This window comes from Erpetoichthys calabaricus, chromosome 4 (assembly GCF_900747795.2).
Source record: "Erpetoichthys calabaricus chromosome 4, fErpCal1.3, whole genome shotgun sequence".
NCBI classification, from domain to species: Eukaryota; Metazoa; Chordata; class Cladistia; order Polypteriformes; family Polypteridae; genus Erpetoichthys; species Erpetoichthys calabaricus.
The window spans coordinates 134,967,600-134,984,633 of NC_041397.2; the positions used below are offsets into that span (position 1 = coordinate 134,967,600).

General features: G+C 41.3%; 1 protein-coding gene across 2 annotated transcripts in view; it reads right to left on the reverse strand.

The window, feature by feature from the left end:
• Positions 1–17,034, reverse strand: part of LOC114650281 (uncharacterized) — a 91,601-nt gene that overhangs the window by 40,968 nt on the left and 33,599 nt on the right. For both annotated transcript variants that reach the window (XM_028799811.2, XM_051927113.1), the window contains exon 4: positions 12,083–12,213. In XM_028799811.2, coding sequence (XP_028655644.1) covers positions 12,083–12,213 — 131 coding nt within the window. The remainder of the gene's footprint in view (positions 1–12,082; positions 12,214–17,034) is intronic.

The window sequence follows — 17,034 nt, forward strand, 5'->3', positions numbered from 1 at the left end:
TACCTTCTGTGCAGCTGCTTAGTGAAGCGACATGCTGCACGGTGCTTCGCATACTTAAAAGCTCGAAGGGCATGTATTGATTTTTGCATGTTTGTTTTTCTCTGTCTCTATCTCTCTCTCTCTCTCCCTGCTCCTGACGGAGGGGGTGCTTCGCATACTTAAAAGCCAAACAGCCCTATTGATTTGTTTGCTTTCTCTGTCTTTATGACAGTCTCTGCTCCTGACGCACACTCCTTTGAAGAGGAAGATATGTTTGCATTCTTTTAATTGTGAGACAGAACTGTCATCTCTGTCTTGTCATGGAGCACAGTTTAAACTTTTGAAAAAGAGACAAATGTTTGTTTGCAGTGTTTGAATAACGTTCCTGTCTCTCTACAAACTCCTGTGTTTCTGCGCAAATCTGTGACCCAAGCATGACAATATAAAAATAACCATATAAACATATGGTTTCTACTTCGCGGATTTTCTTATTTCGCGGGTGGCTCTGGAACGCAACCCCCGCGATGGAGGAGGGATTACTATTATATATATATATATATATATATATATATATATATATATATATATATATACACACATATACATATACACACACACACACACACACACACAGTCATATGATAAAGTTTGGGAACCCCTCTCAGCCTGCATAACAATTTGCTCTACTTTAAACAAAAAAAAATAACAGTGGTATGTCTTTCATTTCCTAGGAACATCTGAGTACTGGGGTGTTTTCCGAAGATTTTTAGTGAAGCAGTATTTAGTTGTATGAAATTAAATCAAATGTGAAAAACTGGCTGTGCAAAAATGTGGGTCCCCTTGTAATTTTGCTGATTTGAATGCATGTAACTGCTCAGTACTGATTACTTGCAACACCAAATTGGTTGGATTAGCTCGTTAAGCCTTGAACTTCATAGACAAGTGTGTCAAATCGTGAGAAAAGGTATTTAAGGTGGTCAATTGCAAGTTGTGCTTCCCTTTGACACTCCTCTGAAGAGTGACAGCATGGGATCCTCAAAGCAACTCTCAAAAGATCTGAAAACAAAGAGATTGTTCAGTATCATGGTTTAGGGGAAGACTACAAAAAGCTATCTCAGAGGTTTAAACTGTCAGTTTCAACTATAAGGAATGTAATCAGGAAATGGAAGGCCACAGGCACAGTTGCTGTTAAACCCAGGTCTGGCAGGCCAAGAAAAATACAGAAGCGGCATATGCGCAGGATTGTGAGAATGGTTACAGACAACCCACAGATCACCTCCAAAGGCTTGCAAGAACATCTTGCTGCAGATGGTGTATCTGTACATCGTTCTACAATTCAGCGCAATTTGCACAAAGAACATCTGTATGGCAGGGTGATGAGAAAGAAGCCCTTTCTGCACTTACTCCACAAACAGAGTCGCTTGTTGTATGCAAATGATCATTTAGACAAGCCAGGTTAATTTTGGAACAAAGTGCTTTGGACTGACGAGACAAAAATTGAGTTATTTGGTCATAACAAAAAGCGCTTTGCATGGCGGAAGAAGAACACCGCATTCCAAGAAAAACACCTGCTACCTACTGTCAAATTTGGTGGAGGTTCCATCATGCTGTGGGGCTGTGTGGCTAGTTCAGGGACTGGAGCCCTTGTTAAAGTTGAGGGTCAGATGAATTCAACCCAATAGCAACAAATTCTTCAGGATAATGTTCAAGCATCAGTCACAAAGTTGAAGTTACAAAGGGGCTGGATACTCCAACAAGACAATGACCCAAAACACAGTTCGAAATCTACAAATGTATTCATGCAGAGGGAGAAGTACAATGTGTGTGTATATTATATATATATATATATTTTTTTTTAAAACTTATAAGCAAAAATACTGTGTAGCTGGCAAACATTTTCAGAAGGAATACAATATTAATATATGTTTTATATGTGGTAGTTCAGATTCAAAGAATTTCAAAATCTAATTTAAAATCAGCCACTGACAGTTTCAATGATTATCACCCAATAGCGCTTGCATCTCGTTACGAAGTGCGTTGAAACGTTGGTTTCACACTACATCAAAGCTCGCCTCCCTCACACTTTTGATACACACCATTATAAAAAAAAAAAAAAAGAGGAAATAATCTACCCCTCCTTTAACCGTCACCTTATCGTGGTGGAGGGGTTTGCGTGTCCCAATGATCCTAGGAGCTCTGTTGTCCGGGGCTTTATGCCCCTGGTAGGGCCACCCAAGGCAAACTGGTCCTAGGTGAGGGATGAGACAAAGAGCGGTTAAACAAACCTCCTATGAAGAAAAACCATTTTGGACGGCATTTTCCCTTGCCCGGACGCGGGTCACCGGGGCCCCACTCTGGAGCCAGGCCTGGAGGTGGGGCTCGATGGCGAGCGCCTGGTGGCCGGGCCTGCACCCATGGGGCTCGGCCGGGCACAGCCCGAAGAGGCAACGTGGGTCCCCCTTCCCATGGGCTCACCACCTATGGGAGGGGCCAAGGAGGTCTGGTGCAGTGTGAGTTGGGTGGTGGCCGAAGGCGGGGACCTTGGCGGTCCGATCCTCAGCTACAGAAACTGGCTCTTGGGACGTGGAATGTCACCTCTCTGAAAGGGAAGGAGCCTGAGCTAGTGCGCGAAGTTGAGAGGTTCCGGCTAGATATAGTCGGGCTCACCTCGACGCACAGCTTGGACTCTGGAACCAATCTCCTTGAGAGGGGCTGGACTCTGTACCACTCTGGAGTTGCCCCCGGTGAGAGGCGCCGAGCAGGTGTGGGTATACTTATTGCCCCCCAACTTGGAGCCTGTACATTGGGGTTTACCCCGGTGGACGAGAGGGTAGCCTCCCTTCGCCTTCGGGTGGGGGGACGGGTCCTAACTGTTGTTTGTGCGTATGCACCGAACAGCAGTTCGGAGTACCCACCCTTTTTGGAGTCCCTGGAGGGGGTGCTAGAGGGCATACCTTCTGGGGACTCCCTCGTTCTGCTGGGAGACTTCAATGCTCACGTGGGCAATGACAGTGAGACCTGGAAGGGCGTGATTGGGAGGAATGGCCCCCCTGATCTGAACCCGAGCGGTGTTTTGTTATTGGACTTCTGTGCTCGTCACGGATTGTCCATAACGAACACCATGTTCAAGCATAGGGGTGTTCATATGTGCACTTGGCACCAGGACACCCTAGGCCTCAGTTCGATGATCGACTTTGTGGTCGTGTCGTCGGACTTGCGGCCACAGGTCTTGGACACTCGGGTGAAGAGAGGGGCGGAGCTGTCAACTGATCACCACCTGGTGGTGAGTTGGCTTCGATGGTGGGGGAGGATGCCGGTCAGGCGTGGTAGGCCCAAACGTGTTGTGAGGGTCTGCTGGGAACGTCTGGCAGAGCCCCCTGTCAGAAGTAGCTTCAACTCCCACCTCCGGCAGAACTTCGACCACATCCCGAGGGAGGTGGGGGACATTGAGTCCGAATGGGCCATGTTCCGTGCCTCTATTGTTGAGGCAGCTGACCGGAGCTGTGGCCGTAAGGAGGTCGGTGCCTGTCGTGGCGGCAATCCCCGAACCCGCTGGTGGACACCGGCGGTGAAGGATGCCGTCAAGCTGAAGAAGGAGTCCTACAGGACCCTTTTGTCCTGTGGGACCCCGGAGGCAGCTGATAGGTACCGGCAGGCCAAGCGGAATGCGGCTTTGGTGGTTGCTGAGGCAAAAACTCGGGCGTGGGAGGAGTTTGGGGAGGCCATGGAGAATGACTTTCGGACGGCTTCGAGGAGATTCTGGTCCACCATCCGGCGTCTCAGGAAGGGGAAGCAGTGCAGTGTCAACACTGTATATGGTGGGGATGGTGCGCTGCTGACCTCGACTCGGGACGTTGTGGGTCGGTGGGGGGAATACTTCGAAGACCTCCTCAATCCCATTAACATGCCTTCCAATGAGGAAGCAGAGCCTGGGGACTCAGAGGTGGGCTCCCCCATCTCTGGGACTGAGGTCACCGAGGTGGTCAAAAAACTCCTTGGTGGCAGGGCCCCGGGGGTGGATGAGATACGCCCGGAGTTCCTCAAGGCTCTGGATGTTGTAGGACTGTCTTGGCTGACACGCCTCTGCAACATCGCATGGACATCAGGGACAGTGCCTCTGGATTGGCAGACCGGGGTGGTGGTCCCCCTCTTTAAGAAGGGGGATCGGAGGGTGTGTTCCAACTACAGAGGGATCACACTCCTCAGCCTCCCTGGAAAAGTCAATTCAGGGGTCCTGGAGAGGAGGGTCCATCGGATAGTCGAGCCTCGGATTCAGGAGGAACAGTGTGGTTTTCGTCCTGGTCGTGGAACAGTGGACCAGCTCTATACCCTTAGCAGGGTCCTGGAGGGTGCATGGGAGTTTGCCCAACCAGTCTACATGTGTTTTGTGGACTTAGAAAAGGCATTCGACCGTGTCCCTCGGGGAATCCTGTGGGGGGTACTCCGAGAGTATGGGGTACCGGCCCCCCTGATAAGGGCTGTTCAGTCCCTGTACGATCAGTGCCAGAGCTTGGTCCGCATTGCCGGCAGTAAGTCGAACCCGTTTCCAGTGAGAGTTGGACTCCACCAGGGCTGCCCTTTGTCACCGATTCTGTTCATAACTTTTATGGACAGAATTTCTAGGCGCAGCCAGGGTGTTGAGGGGGTCCGGTTTGGTGGGCTCAGGATTGGGTCACTGCTTTTTGCAGATGATGTTGTCCTGTTTGCTTCATCAGGCCGTGATCTTCAGCTCTCTCTGGATCGGTTCGCAGCCGAGTGTGAAGCGGCTGGGATGAGAATCAGCACCTCCAAATCCGAGACCATGGTCCTCAACCGGAAAAGGGTGGAGTGCCCTCTCAGGGTTGGTAGCGAGATCCTGCCCCAAGTGGAGGAGTTCAAGTATCTCGGGGTCTTGTTCACGAGTGAGGGAAGAATGGAGCGTGAGATCGACAGGCGGATCGGTGCGGCATCCGCAGTAATGCGGGCGTTGTATCGGTCTGTCGTGGTGAAAAAGGAGCTGAGCCGCAAGGCGAAGCTCTCAATTTACCAGTCGATCTATGTTCCTACCCTCACCTATGGTCATGAGCTATGGGTAGTGACCGAAAGAACGAGATCGCGAATACAAGCGGCTGAAATGAGTTTCCTCCGCAGGGTGTCTGGGCTTTCCCTTAAAGATAGGGTGAGAAGCTCAGTCATCCGGGAGGGGCTCAGAGTAGAGCCGCTGCTCCTCCGCATCGAGAGGAGTCAGATGAGGTGGCTCAGGCATCTGATCAGGATGCCTCCTGGACGCCTCCCTGGTGAGGTGTTCCAGGCACGTCCAACCGGGAGGAGGCCCTGGGGAAGACCCAGGACACGCTGGAGGGACTATGTCTCTCGACTGGCCTGGGAACGCCTTGGGATTCTCCCGGAAGAGCTAGAAGAAGTGGCCGGGGAGAGGGAAGTCTGGGCATCTCTGCTCAAGCTGCTGCCCCCGCGACCCGACCTCGGATAAGCGGGAGACAATGGATGGATGGATGGAAATAATCTATGATTTCAGGCAAAAAAACAGCACAGACCTGGTCCCTCTCTACATCAACAGTGATTGTGTGAAGAAGGTCGCAGCCTTCTAATTCTTGGGTACCTTCACCTCTGCTGACCTGTGATGGACTGCAAACACCAAAGCAGTCAGTAAAAAGGCACAGCAGCAACTTCACTTCCTGAGACTCCTCAAGAAGAATAATCTGGATGGTGCATGCTAACATACTGTATCAAAGTGTGGTACAGAAGATGCACTGCAGCAGACCGGAGGGAGCTTCAGCATGTCATAATGCAGCTCAGAAGATTGTTGGCTGCTCTAAGCCCTCCCTACAAGACATGTATTCTTTCAGCTGCCTTGGCAAAAGACATTTTGAAGGACCCCTCACATCCTAGTTTTCATGTTTCACCTGTTGCCCTCTGGTAGGCGCTACAGACCCATCAAATCAAGAATGAACAGGCATAGATAGCTTTTTTCCCTGAAGCCATAACACTGAATCTGAATGTGCACTGACCATATCTGTCTCTCTCTGGCTCTGTCACTCTCCTTCTCTCACGCTCTCTCTCCTTGAACCCCCACCAGGTGTAGTACTTTTATAGTTACTGTGCGAATGACTGTTTCTCATTGCATCTGAAGGTGTAGTTGCTCTGTAATTTCGTTATACATAGCATAATGACAATAAAGGCTTCCAATTCAAATAATTGTACAAGAACTTAGGACTATAATCAAGATAGACAGAAGAATGAGAAGACAAGTTTCTAAAATTCAACAGCATGCAGGTCAGTAGTTGAAGTAAGAAAGTGTTATTTTCAACTGTGAAGGGAAGACACTGAGCTGCAGATTTGTCATATTGAGTGTCATTAGGAAAGCCATTGCTTAAATTGCAAAATAAGAAAGGAAGGATTGCCAGGGCTAGGAACCACTGTCTCTGTGTACTCTGAAATAAAATCAGAGAATATATGAACAACTGAAGATATGGATATTGCAGAGCTGTTAAACTGCACTTAAAGCTATTGCTCTATAATACATCTATTATGTAAGCTGTCAAGAGTTTTCCTCCAGTTTCCAAGACCCTATAGATTGAGTAGGAAAACTGTACTTACTGACACCTTGGATTCTTTGCATTTTCTGTAAAGGACAGATCTACACAATTATGGGTTACTAGTCATTTAGCCTGTTACAATAACGGGCGCTAGAACAGTAGTGCATAAACATTAGTAGGAACAGCCTATATTAAATGGCAAGGGACTTTGGCCTCATTCTTTTTGTTAGTCGTATTTTTCTCTCTTTCAGCCTTTCTTTTGTTGATGTTTACTTGCTGAGCTGACCGTTCTTCATGGGCTGCCGCCGTGTATTGTGTGTCTTTAATTTTCTGTGACAGTAATACTGTCTTGTACGGCTCTATTCAATAAGGGCGCGTACAAAAAGGCGAGCTTCAAAAGGGCGACCTCAATTGAGCGCTGCGAATAAAGGCGTTCGTAGATAATTTAGTTCAAATGGCACTGGAATATGTGAAGAGCAACAAAGGTGCAGATCTTTATTTACGCGCGCCTTTATTCGTTGCGCCCAATTGAGGTCGCCCTTTCGAGGCTCGCCTTTTTGTGCGTGCCCTTATTGAAGGATGCCTGTGCGCGCCCTTATTGAAGGATACCGTCTTGTACGTCCGCTGGCTTGTACGTCTGTAATATACCTTTAATTTTCTCTGGCGTCGGTAATATGCCTTTAATCTCCTCTGACAGTAATACTGGCTTGTATGTGGCTGTAATATGCGTCACTGTATTGTGTACCTTTAATTTCCTCTCATAGTAATACTGGTTTGTACTTCCGTAAAACGCCTCTAACTTTCTCTGACAGTAATATCGCGCATCGCACCGTGCCCCGTGCATGCGCACTTCACCAGAAGACACCCACACGCGGACACCTGGACGCACAAAGGGATTTTATTAAAGAGGATAATAGTCTGCCTGTCTTCCTTTGTTAATTGCCTTTTTCTGGCCACTATGATAGTAATTTACTACAAATAATGGCTCAGAGGATGTGGCAACACTGCTTTATATATCTGAGACCTCACGTTTTAAGGATGAAAGAGTGGGATGGATTCTATTTACTTCGCTGCACATGCGCTGCTGAACATATTCTATAAAACACCAGAAAATCATTACATTTTGCTGTGCTTCTGGTAAGTTTCACGAAGGTTCATATATTGACTTAGAATTAAATAAGAAATGTTGGCCAGTGAAATGTTTGGTTTTTCATAGAAAAGAAGAAAAAGTAATACATAATAATGTAGTCACTTGACTAGGAACTATTGTTTTTGCAGTGGAACAGTACTGAGATGGGATAGGAAGGCAACAGCACAAGCTGACTATACAAATGAGGACAGCAGGTAGAAGCAAAGGGCTAGATGTGAGCAGCCAGCACAATCTAATGAGCGAAAGGAGAAGGCCATCCAGAGAGGGATGACAGGAGCGAAGTGGTGAAATTGAAGCTGGAGCATGGTAGAGTCGAGAATGAGAGAGAGAAACAGAAGGGTAAGTGGTGTCTTCGGCATAAGAAAAAAAAAAAAGAAAGAAAGCAGAGAATGACCTTGTCAGAGACTGGACAGGGAAAGAGACTGTTTCTTCTGCCATAACAGGAACTAGCAACAGCTCGAGCAACTCAATAAAGGTATTCCCCATGGCCAGAACAGTGTGGAACACTGTGCAATGCCCAATTATTTCTTTAGAATCAGTTATATCCTTCACCATCCTTACTTCTTCCACCATTTTGAATGTCCCACTCTAATAAACTGCTCTTGTTTAACTGTATTCTCTGGATCACATTGTTTTCCTTTCCTTTTCCCGTGAGGAAGTCACTACAATATTTTGTCATACTCTATAATACTTTGATTGCAATCACAGTACTAAATCGAATTGCTGACATTTTTCTAGTGTTTATAAACTTTTCTGTGAACTTTCCTATTCCTGATAAGCAAAACAAGAGAAAAAAAAAGTTTGGGTCAACTGCAGTATGGTATGAGGTGGAGATGGTCCTGTGCTGATCTTTCCTTAACACATTCAGTATTTTTGATAGTAAGAGTAACTATCAGGTTTAGCGCTGTTGCAAGGTGTTCCACAGCTACAGAATCTACATGCGCAACCTTTCCGCTATTGACGGCCGCACTACAGACTTTTTACTTTAATAACGGCCGCACTACAGACTTTTTACTTTAATAACGGCCGCCAGTAAGTCCAAGTAAACTTAATAATGTTTTATGATTTATGTAAAAATTTACAGATTACACATTAAAACAGAGTATGATATATCTGACAATATTCAATTTACTGGTCTACATATGTAAAAAAATGTCTACGAAACGTCATATAGGACAAAAAACCTTTACAGCAATTGTTTCAGGAAGTTTGGAAAACATCGCCATTAATGGCTTCCTTGCTCTTGCATGTTTGCAGACAGACTTGCAAAGTCAGGGGACTCGCTGGAGACCATTAGCCGTATTCCAGACTCTAGATTGCTGTCTACCAATCGGGTTCGGTACTTGCGGTGTTTGAGATTCTACACTTGCAGGAGTCTAGAGACCCCAGAGTCCAAATCGGCTTTCGGCGTCACCATACCGACCCGGCCGACAAAGATTCCGCGGCGTTGAGACCCCTTACTCGCTGGAGTCCAGAGACCCTACACCTGCACGGCCGCCATTACGTACACTTTAATATACACGTCCACGGCCGCCAAAGTCCTTGCCCACGGCCGCATGCGGCCGTACGGCCGCAGGTTGCGCACAGCTGCAGCAGACTAACTGAAGTTACAGCCATAGATGGGAAACAAAAATGGATACTAACTTAGACAACATCATGAGCAGATTTAACAGATTCTAGTATGGTAGGTAACTGCACAAAATTAATTTTGCATGCATCAAACAGACTGTTACGGACAAGAAAACACAATTATAATCTATATAAAAAATATAGAAACCATATTCTGTTGTTATTTTTGATATGGACCAACATGCATTTAATTATTAATCTTCAACAATGACTAAAGTGCAAACACATAAGTGTGGGTACTCAAAGTTTTTGCTGTCATCTTGGTCCTCTTGATGTGCTGCAAATTTTACATAATTTCTTATTCAAGCGCTTGGGTCCTCTTTGGAGTTTTGATCAGAAAGCTATACGTACTTTAGATCAGACAGAATGGGAGATACTGGTACATCGTGATGAACAATGAAACAAAGCCAGTACATTGCACCAATTTCTAACTACTCACTTTAAGCACTGATCTTCAATAAAAAGATAAGAGTCAGTGTCCCTAATTAAGAAAATTGTTCAGCAGCATTGTTCAGAAAGTGCACAATGCAGTTTCTTCCACGTTCTGTATTACTTCGGAGTGTTGAAAATATCTTTGCTCATGTCTCACCAATCTGATACAAAATATGTCAGAGTTCTATTATATCAAGCTTGTGCTCCACTGGGAACACTGTTTAGTAATTAGATATTCTTCATGAATATTGTTCCACCTCTATGTATTTTATATGCTTTGCTGACTGTTGGATTAATTTGGTTATTAGGAAAAGCTGAGCACATAATGAATGACAACTCTTATTATCTACATAATTGAGAAAACAGTTAAAGTGAGAATTATGCTTCAGTGACGATTCTGTAATATGTATGGTACACCTCTCATCATGTTTACTGTCTGTAAATTTCTTTCAGGGCCTTTTCATATGCTTGAAGTGAATAATGTTTAAAAAATTATTTTTGAGCTCAGGCACGTGAATATGCCATAAATATTTTATGGATGCTAAAATTCTCGGCTAATCTCAAGAGTATATATATATGGTAAGTTTAAAATGAATGGTACAATAGATGGCACAGTGGCACAAGGTGTTTTGCTGCTGTCTCATAAATCCAATGTGCTAGATTCGAATCCCATACTCATTTATTCCTACCATTTGAAAACATATGAAAACAAATCCTTGGTTATTCCTAGAAAATGTGAGAGAATTCCAAATTGAAGTGTTTTCTTTTTAATAACTTTTAAAAATTCCTTATCTTTTCATGCAGCTTACAATTGGGCTGAAGGGTACACAAGTCCATAGGTGATAGAAAACACCTTAATACTTGCCAATTGTGTCTATTTTTCAGGGCAAAAAGTGTTATTGAATATTGATCCATGTCTAGAGATGACACACATATTTCAAAACAGCGTCTCCATATTGGTTTAAGAAAGAAAACAGCAAAAAGTAAAACACTGTTGAGATATTCGGCCATTTTAAAATTAGATCGGCTGTGAACTTTACTTTATTCTGTCCCCCAGCAAACTTTCAGTCTGAGGGTTGTCGATTCACCTCAGAAAGTAATTGCCAAGCACTGTTATTGACATTATTGAATATGAATGTCTAGACATGAATTGTACACTATATTCTGTAAACAGCTGGACAATAATAAAAGTCATATCGTATATATTCTTTCACTACATGGAAGCTTGTTTCATTATTTTGCAAATACATGCCACTGCTGCTGCTGGACTGACAATGGACATGTATGTTTCAGTGAGAGAGAATACTGAGCAAGAACAGAGCATGCAATAAATATTGAGCCAACATTACAGACACTGCTTGAAGTGCAACCAAGTCACTGGTAGTAATCTGTATTGTTGGTATTCTGATTGTTGTTATTCACAATGTGTTATTAACTTTACCCCTTCCCTGGAGATCTGAGCTCTTTGAGATTAGAATATGATATCAAAAAGCAATAGTGGGGGAGTCTGGGACAGGAACCCGCTCTAAAATCAGTCAGAGCATAAGGTGTCTGTATGAACAAGCAATCATACTTCAAGACCTAGTAATAAACATACATCAATCCATGTTCCTACCCCACTTATCATGGGCAGGATTGAGAGGCATTTGCAGGCATCAGTGCCAAGACAGGAACAATCCCTGGACATGGTGTCAGCCCTTCACAGGGTAAGCGCGCACACACACAGGCTAGGGTCAATTTATCAAGGTCAATTAACCCAAGTTTAATCAGGTTGAACTTTAGAAAATTCAGTACTGAAGTTTGAATACAGGCATAGTGATGGAGCATAGTTGTCATTCCTGCCTCCAGGGTCAGGGTCTACAGGAGTTTGCTCTCCCACATACTTACAGATTAACTGGGATAAGTTCATGTCAGCAAGTTTAATTCTTAATTCTTTTATTACCACATCAACAACAAGACAGACTCATTTTGCAAAAAAAAGTCGATAGATGGTTTGCGGTGCTTCAATCTGCTTGCTGTATCATACACTACCTTTTTCAGAGAAAGGGTGACTTGGCTTTTTCAAATATCTGAGGCTTATAAAAATTAAAAATGCAATTCTGTATAATCATTGTTATTTGTGCAAAGTACAATGAAATCTGTAGGAATAGTAGAAAAAGGGAAAAAACACACCTGTCTGACTATATGGTGGCCAATTACAGTATATTATATTCCACTTTCAAGATCATAAAAGACAAAGATTAAAGCAATACAAACATCTTCAGTTTCAGGAAAGCTAAACTTTAAAATAAACTTGAAAAAATAAATTCAGTTGTATAAGTTAAAAGCTTTAAGTTTCGAAATAAACATAACATACCTCTTTTTCTACTCTGTTGGAGTCTAAGGTATCGCCCAGTGGTTCTGTGCTATGAATTGAGGGAGACTGGTGTGGAGTATTCTTTTTTCTAAATCCACTTTGTGACCGATAACCAATCAGAGGCTGCAAAGCTTTTATATAACAAAAGAATAGACAAACTACATATTAATATTTCACCTGCAATGAGCTTAAACACACAACAGATACACACAAACATTTTTAAACATTAGGACTGTCAAATTATTTTACCAAAAAAGCAATTTCTGTTTTTATTTTAAAAAAATGTCAAGCCAGGTTTATAAAAGGTATATTACACAGTCACTGTTGAATTTACTGTATGACACATGGTCAATGTAATTTGGCCTTGCTGTCTCCAGATGTGGGAAGGGAACATGACAAAGTTAAAAGGGATTACTTATTTTCCAGTTTTGATCAAATTTGGGCTGGGCCTTAACATATTCATATGAATTAAAATGTCCCCACTTTGGCCCTTAATTCTCAGTTAAACAATATAATCTGTGCAGTCTAACCACTTAGGACAGATTTGAATCAAATGAATCCCTCATCACTAATAATAATCTTGTAATCAGTTTACATAGCAAAGAAACAGATGTGAAAAGGCTCAAAGATTATTTAAAATTTTAATAGTCTCTCGGTGCAAGTTAAACAAAACGTCATTAGATACTTTCACATTCACTCAACAATAGTTGAGAAAAATCAGTATCAATATACTGTATTTCTTCAGTGACCTATGGATGATGGATCTTTATCACAAAACTTGATAATTGCAGCGAACATCATGCCTTGAGATTATGGAAGAAAATGTATGGTACTGAATCCATACCAGCATGTCTTGGTACAAGGGGGGAGGGAAAAGACTTTACCCTTTACTAATTTTATTCTTGTATAGTCTGCTCATTACATATTGTCATAAGCATGGAGTGAAGGAAAAAGTGAATTAAATCAGTGTGTAACTGGGAAGTTGTACACTGTGCTAAGGCTTCTATTTCTACCTGTCACACACACTGGAGTGAAATCACTAGAAATTGTTCAGACACATAATATAACCATAATCATTAAGCTACTTTTGTTGTTTGCAGGAACTTCTCTCTGGGTGCAGCCTGGTGTTACAAGTAAGATCATTGCCAGTATCTCTTACAAGTAAGATTGTGTGTATTTCACAAACAGAGCCCCTGAATGCACTAAATTTGATCAGTGAGAGGTTCTTATTAAACATATAGCAGACACTTTTGTCAAAAGCATCACACAGGACCAAAAAAAAAAGAAAAAAGTAAAACAAATGTGTATAATCAGCTTTGAAAAACAAACTTAAAATTATCGTTTAAGACAGAACAAATCAAGCCTAGCACAATGGTTTTTTTTATGCTAAATGACATACTGCAGTCAAACAATAATGCATTTAGCTGATAATTCTAAGGATTTAGAAGGAAAGCAGAGGTAGACAGCCTGGGCAATCCCAAATGTTTTTCCCCCAATAGCACGTTTTCAAAAAGCAGCAGACGATGTAGTGTGTAGAACTACACATGTCAATGAAGTTAACAGTGTGCACAATCACCGAGTTTACCCCATTCCAATTAGTCAAAAGGTGCCCCATATGAAATGTAAATCTGGACCTTAACTAAAAATGTGACTAGAGCATTTTCATGGACTCTCTGCAAGTTGCGCACGCACACACATACACACAAACTTCACAGTACATGCTGCTTATAAATTTTTTAAATTCAAATATGAATATACTGAAAGTGTTTTAATATAAAACATTCAGTTATTGGCTCAGATGAAAGCTCTTTAACCCACATACTATAATAAAATGGAACATCGCCTAATTAAAATTAAATTAAAAACTTACTCAACAAGGGATCACTCTAAAAATGTATCAGTGCTATCCTCAACTACCTCACTTTACTGTAATCATTGACAGCACTGAATCACTGTAAGCCTTATAATCATGTTTACTCTTTATTTTGTCTCTTCCCTTTTTAAATTAAAAAAAAATTGTTATCTTGCTGTTTCATTCAATGGGGAGAGACAGATGATTAAACTTTGATCTAATTTACTGGCAAGACTGGATCAATACAAACCCATTTTCTGTCATTAAAATGGGTGAAAGTTATTTCATTCTCTCTTTATGGTTTGGAACTAAGTTTACAAAGTTACACTTTATTAAAATCTTATTTTTCTTTATGCCATGCCGTTTTCAAGATCACATGACCACCCATAGTCATAGCTGATGACATTACAGAAGTGACCCTAAAATATATGGAGGGCATCACACAATGCATTCATTCTCTTTTGGTGGAAAACAAACTCCCCAAAAACTACTTAGCTTACTCCTCAAATTAAAACCTAGCGGTAGGATTGTGTATTACAGATTGGCCTTTGCTGTGCCTTTCACTCTTGAATAATGTCTTGTCTTTTTCCTTTCTGGTTGCCTAGTTTGATTTGATGCTAAGAGTTTTGACCCAATACTGCATAACGTCTGGTATTATCATGTGCTTACAATAATTCTTGGGCATTCGATGACCATAACAATAATGAACAGTCTTCTTCCTGAAAGAATCAACTTCAACAGGTAAAAGCCCATAAAAAGGAAGACAGAAGCATGCACAGTGACTTCGAACAATAAACTGCAAACATAAACCACCCGATTTATCCTAGCAGTGCAAACGTTCCTTGCAACCCGAGTTCAGTGAAACACTGAACGGGAAGTTTTCTACATCTTTATTACAGTTTATTTGATTCAATGTCAGTTAGTGTAGCAGATTTGTGTAGTGTAACAAGCCTTGCTCGTTGTGGATAAAGGTTTTTAAGGTGGACAGTATAAAAGTAGAAGTGATGAAAATTCAGATAATTCCACTCGTTTCCTCAAAAGAATAAATTGAAACACTTCTTGGACAGTATCGTTCAACACTACACAAAGCAATGTTTAATCAGTGCTGGAAGTTAAGCATAAAGCCTCACATATGCAATGCCAACTATGTGCTGTTTGTTCAATGAATTACATCACTGTGCAAAGCCATTCACATCTTTCATATTCTCTTTAATGCTTACATACAGACTTTAGGGATTAAAATGTACAACATCTACATGTTTAATTTCATTTGCACTTGTTTACTCAATTTTTTCCCCCAATTTAAAAGCATCTACAGGAAAAAAGGAAACAAGCAATCAGCCACTTAAGATTTTTTTTATAAATTATATATAAATAAGTCTCAAGACAATTTTTGTGCTCTGAAAATGAACAAAACTCTGGTCAAATTTTAACTCTTGGAACATTAAACAAAATGGTGACATTTATAGGTGTAAACATATAAAGGTGTAAACCTTTAAAAGTCTATTTATAGCCAACATTTTTTGCATATAATCAGTAGCAAAGAACAGGCCTCTACTTTGTCTACAGCATACTGTAAATATGTCAAGATAAACCAATCGGCACCCTCTTTTAAGAATTTTCAGTTTTAAATCCAGACTTGGATAAGTTTTCAACTACAGAGGAGATAACATCTAATATCGCAAAATCAATCACACAGTTTGTAATGGATCAAAACTTATCAGACCCATGATGATCCTTAAATCTAAACTCAAAAGAATATTACTTCTTCTCACCAGTACATCACAGTTACTCAAGAATTGCTTAATTTTTTATCAATAATTTATTGACCACTATCAAATCTTGCAAGTTCAATGCTACTGTCATCTCCAATCGTGCCCCTCTGATCTTGGAACTTGAATCAGTATGCCCTATATACTCATTTTCTTTTGTGGCACCTTAACTCCCAATCATTCGCAGATGTGAACTTGACAGATTTCACCTCCAAACAAATTAATTATTTTTTAGAGAAACACATCCTCAGCAGTCTGCACGAATACTCTGGGAAACTCTGAAGGCATTTTTAAGAGGAGAGATTATTTAATCTCTTTCCCATAAAAACAAACTGGAGCTCAAGAAGGCATCAGAGTTAATCAGCAAAATCAACAGAACAGGTCAACAATACAGCAGGTCTCCAAATGAGGTACTTTATATAAAAAAAGACAGGTTCTGTAATCAGAATTTAACCTCTTGACAACAAAAGAAACTGAATAGCTCATCTTTAAATCCCAAAATCATTACTATGAACAAGGAGAGAAAGCTAATAAGATCTTTGCTCAACAAATCAACATGTAGGATGTTTACAACACAGTATCAGAAATTACCAACACAGATGGAGATAAAATCATTGACCACAAAATACAACCCACACATTTAGAGAGAGTACTAAAAGTCCTTATATTCTACTTAATTTAGAAAAGAAAAAAAAAAAGACAGACAATCTAATAAGTTTTTTGATGCATTACAAATACCTCAGCTAGACACTCTTAGTGCAGAGGAACTGGACAAACCTCTGACACTCTCAGGATTACTGGATGATATAGCTCACTTCAAAATAGGAAAGGAGCTGAACCTGATGGCTATCCAGTGGGGAGATTATAATAAATAAAATTAATTATATAATAAATTGCCCTCCACTATTATTGGCACCCCTTGTAAAAATTAGTAAAAAGGGTTAGAAAAAAAAAATCACTTCGCTGAAGAACGGTCGTCAAGCACTGAAAAAATGAGAAACATCTGACTTATAATTGAAACAAGTTCATTCAAAGAAAAACAAAGCACTCATAAAGAAAAAAATATTTTAAAAATGATATCCAGTACATTAGTTTAGCAAATAGTTGTATTTATAAAAAAAATATTAAGAAATATAGTATTAACAAATTTATTTATATAATATTGTAATGACCAGCGTAATAAGCAAATACAACTCAGAAGTACTGGAGTTTTCTACATTTTACTTGGAATCTTCATTCAGTAACAAATGGTGCCCTGTCTTATACACTATAGAGCACATCTCCAAGATAATAAAAGAAATCTTTCCCTACTAATAATTATCTTCTGT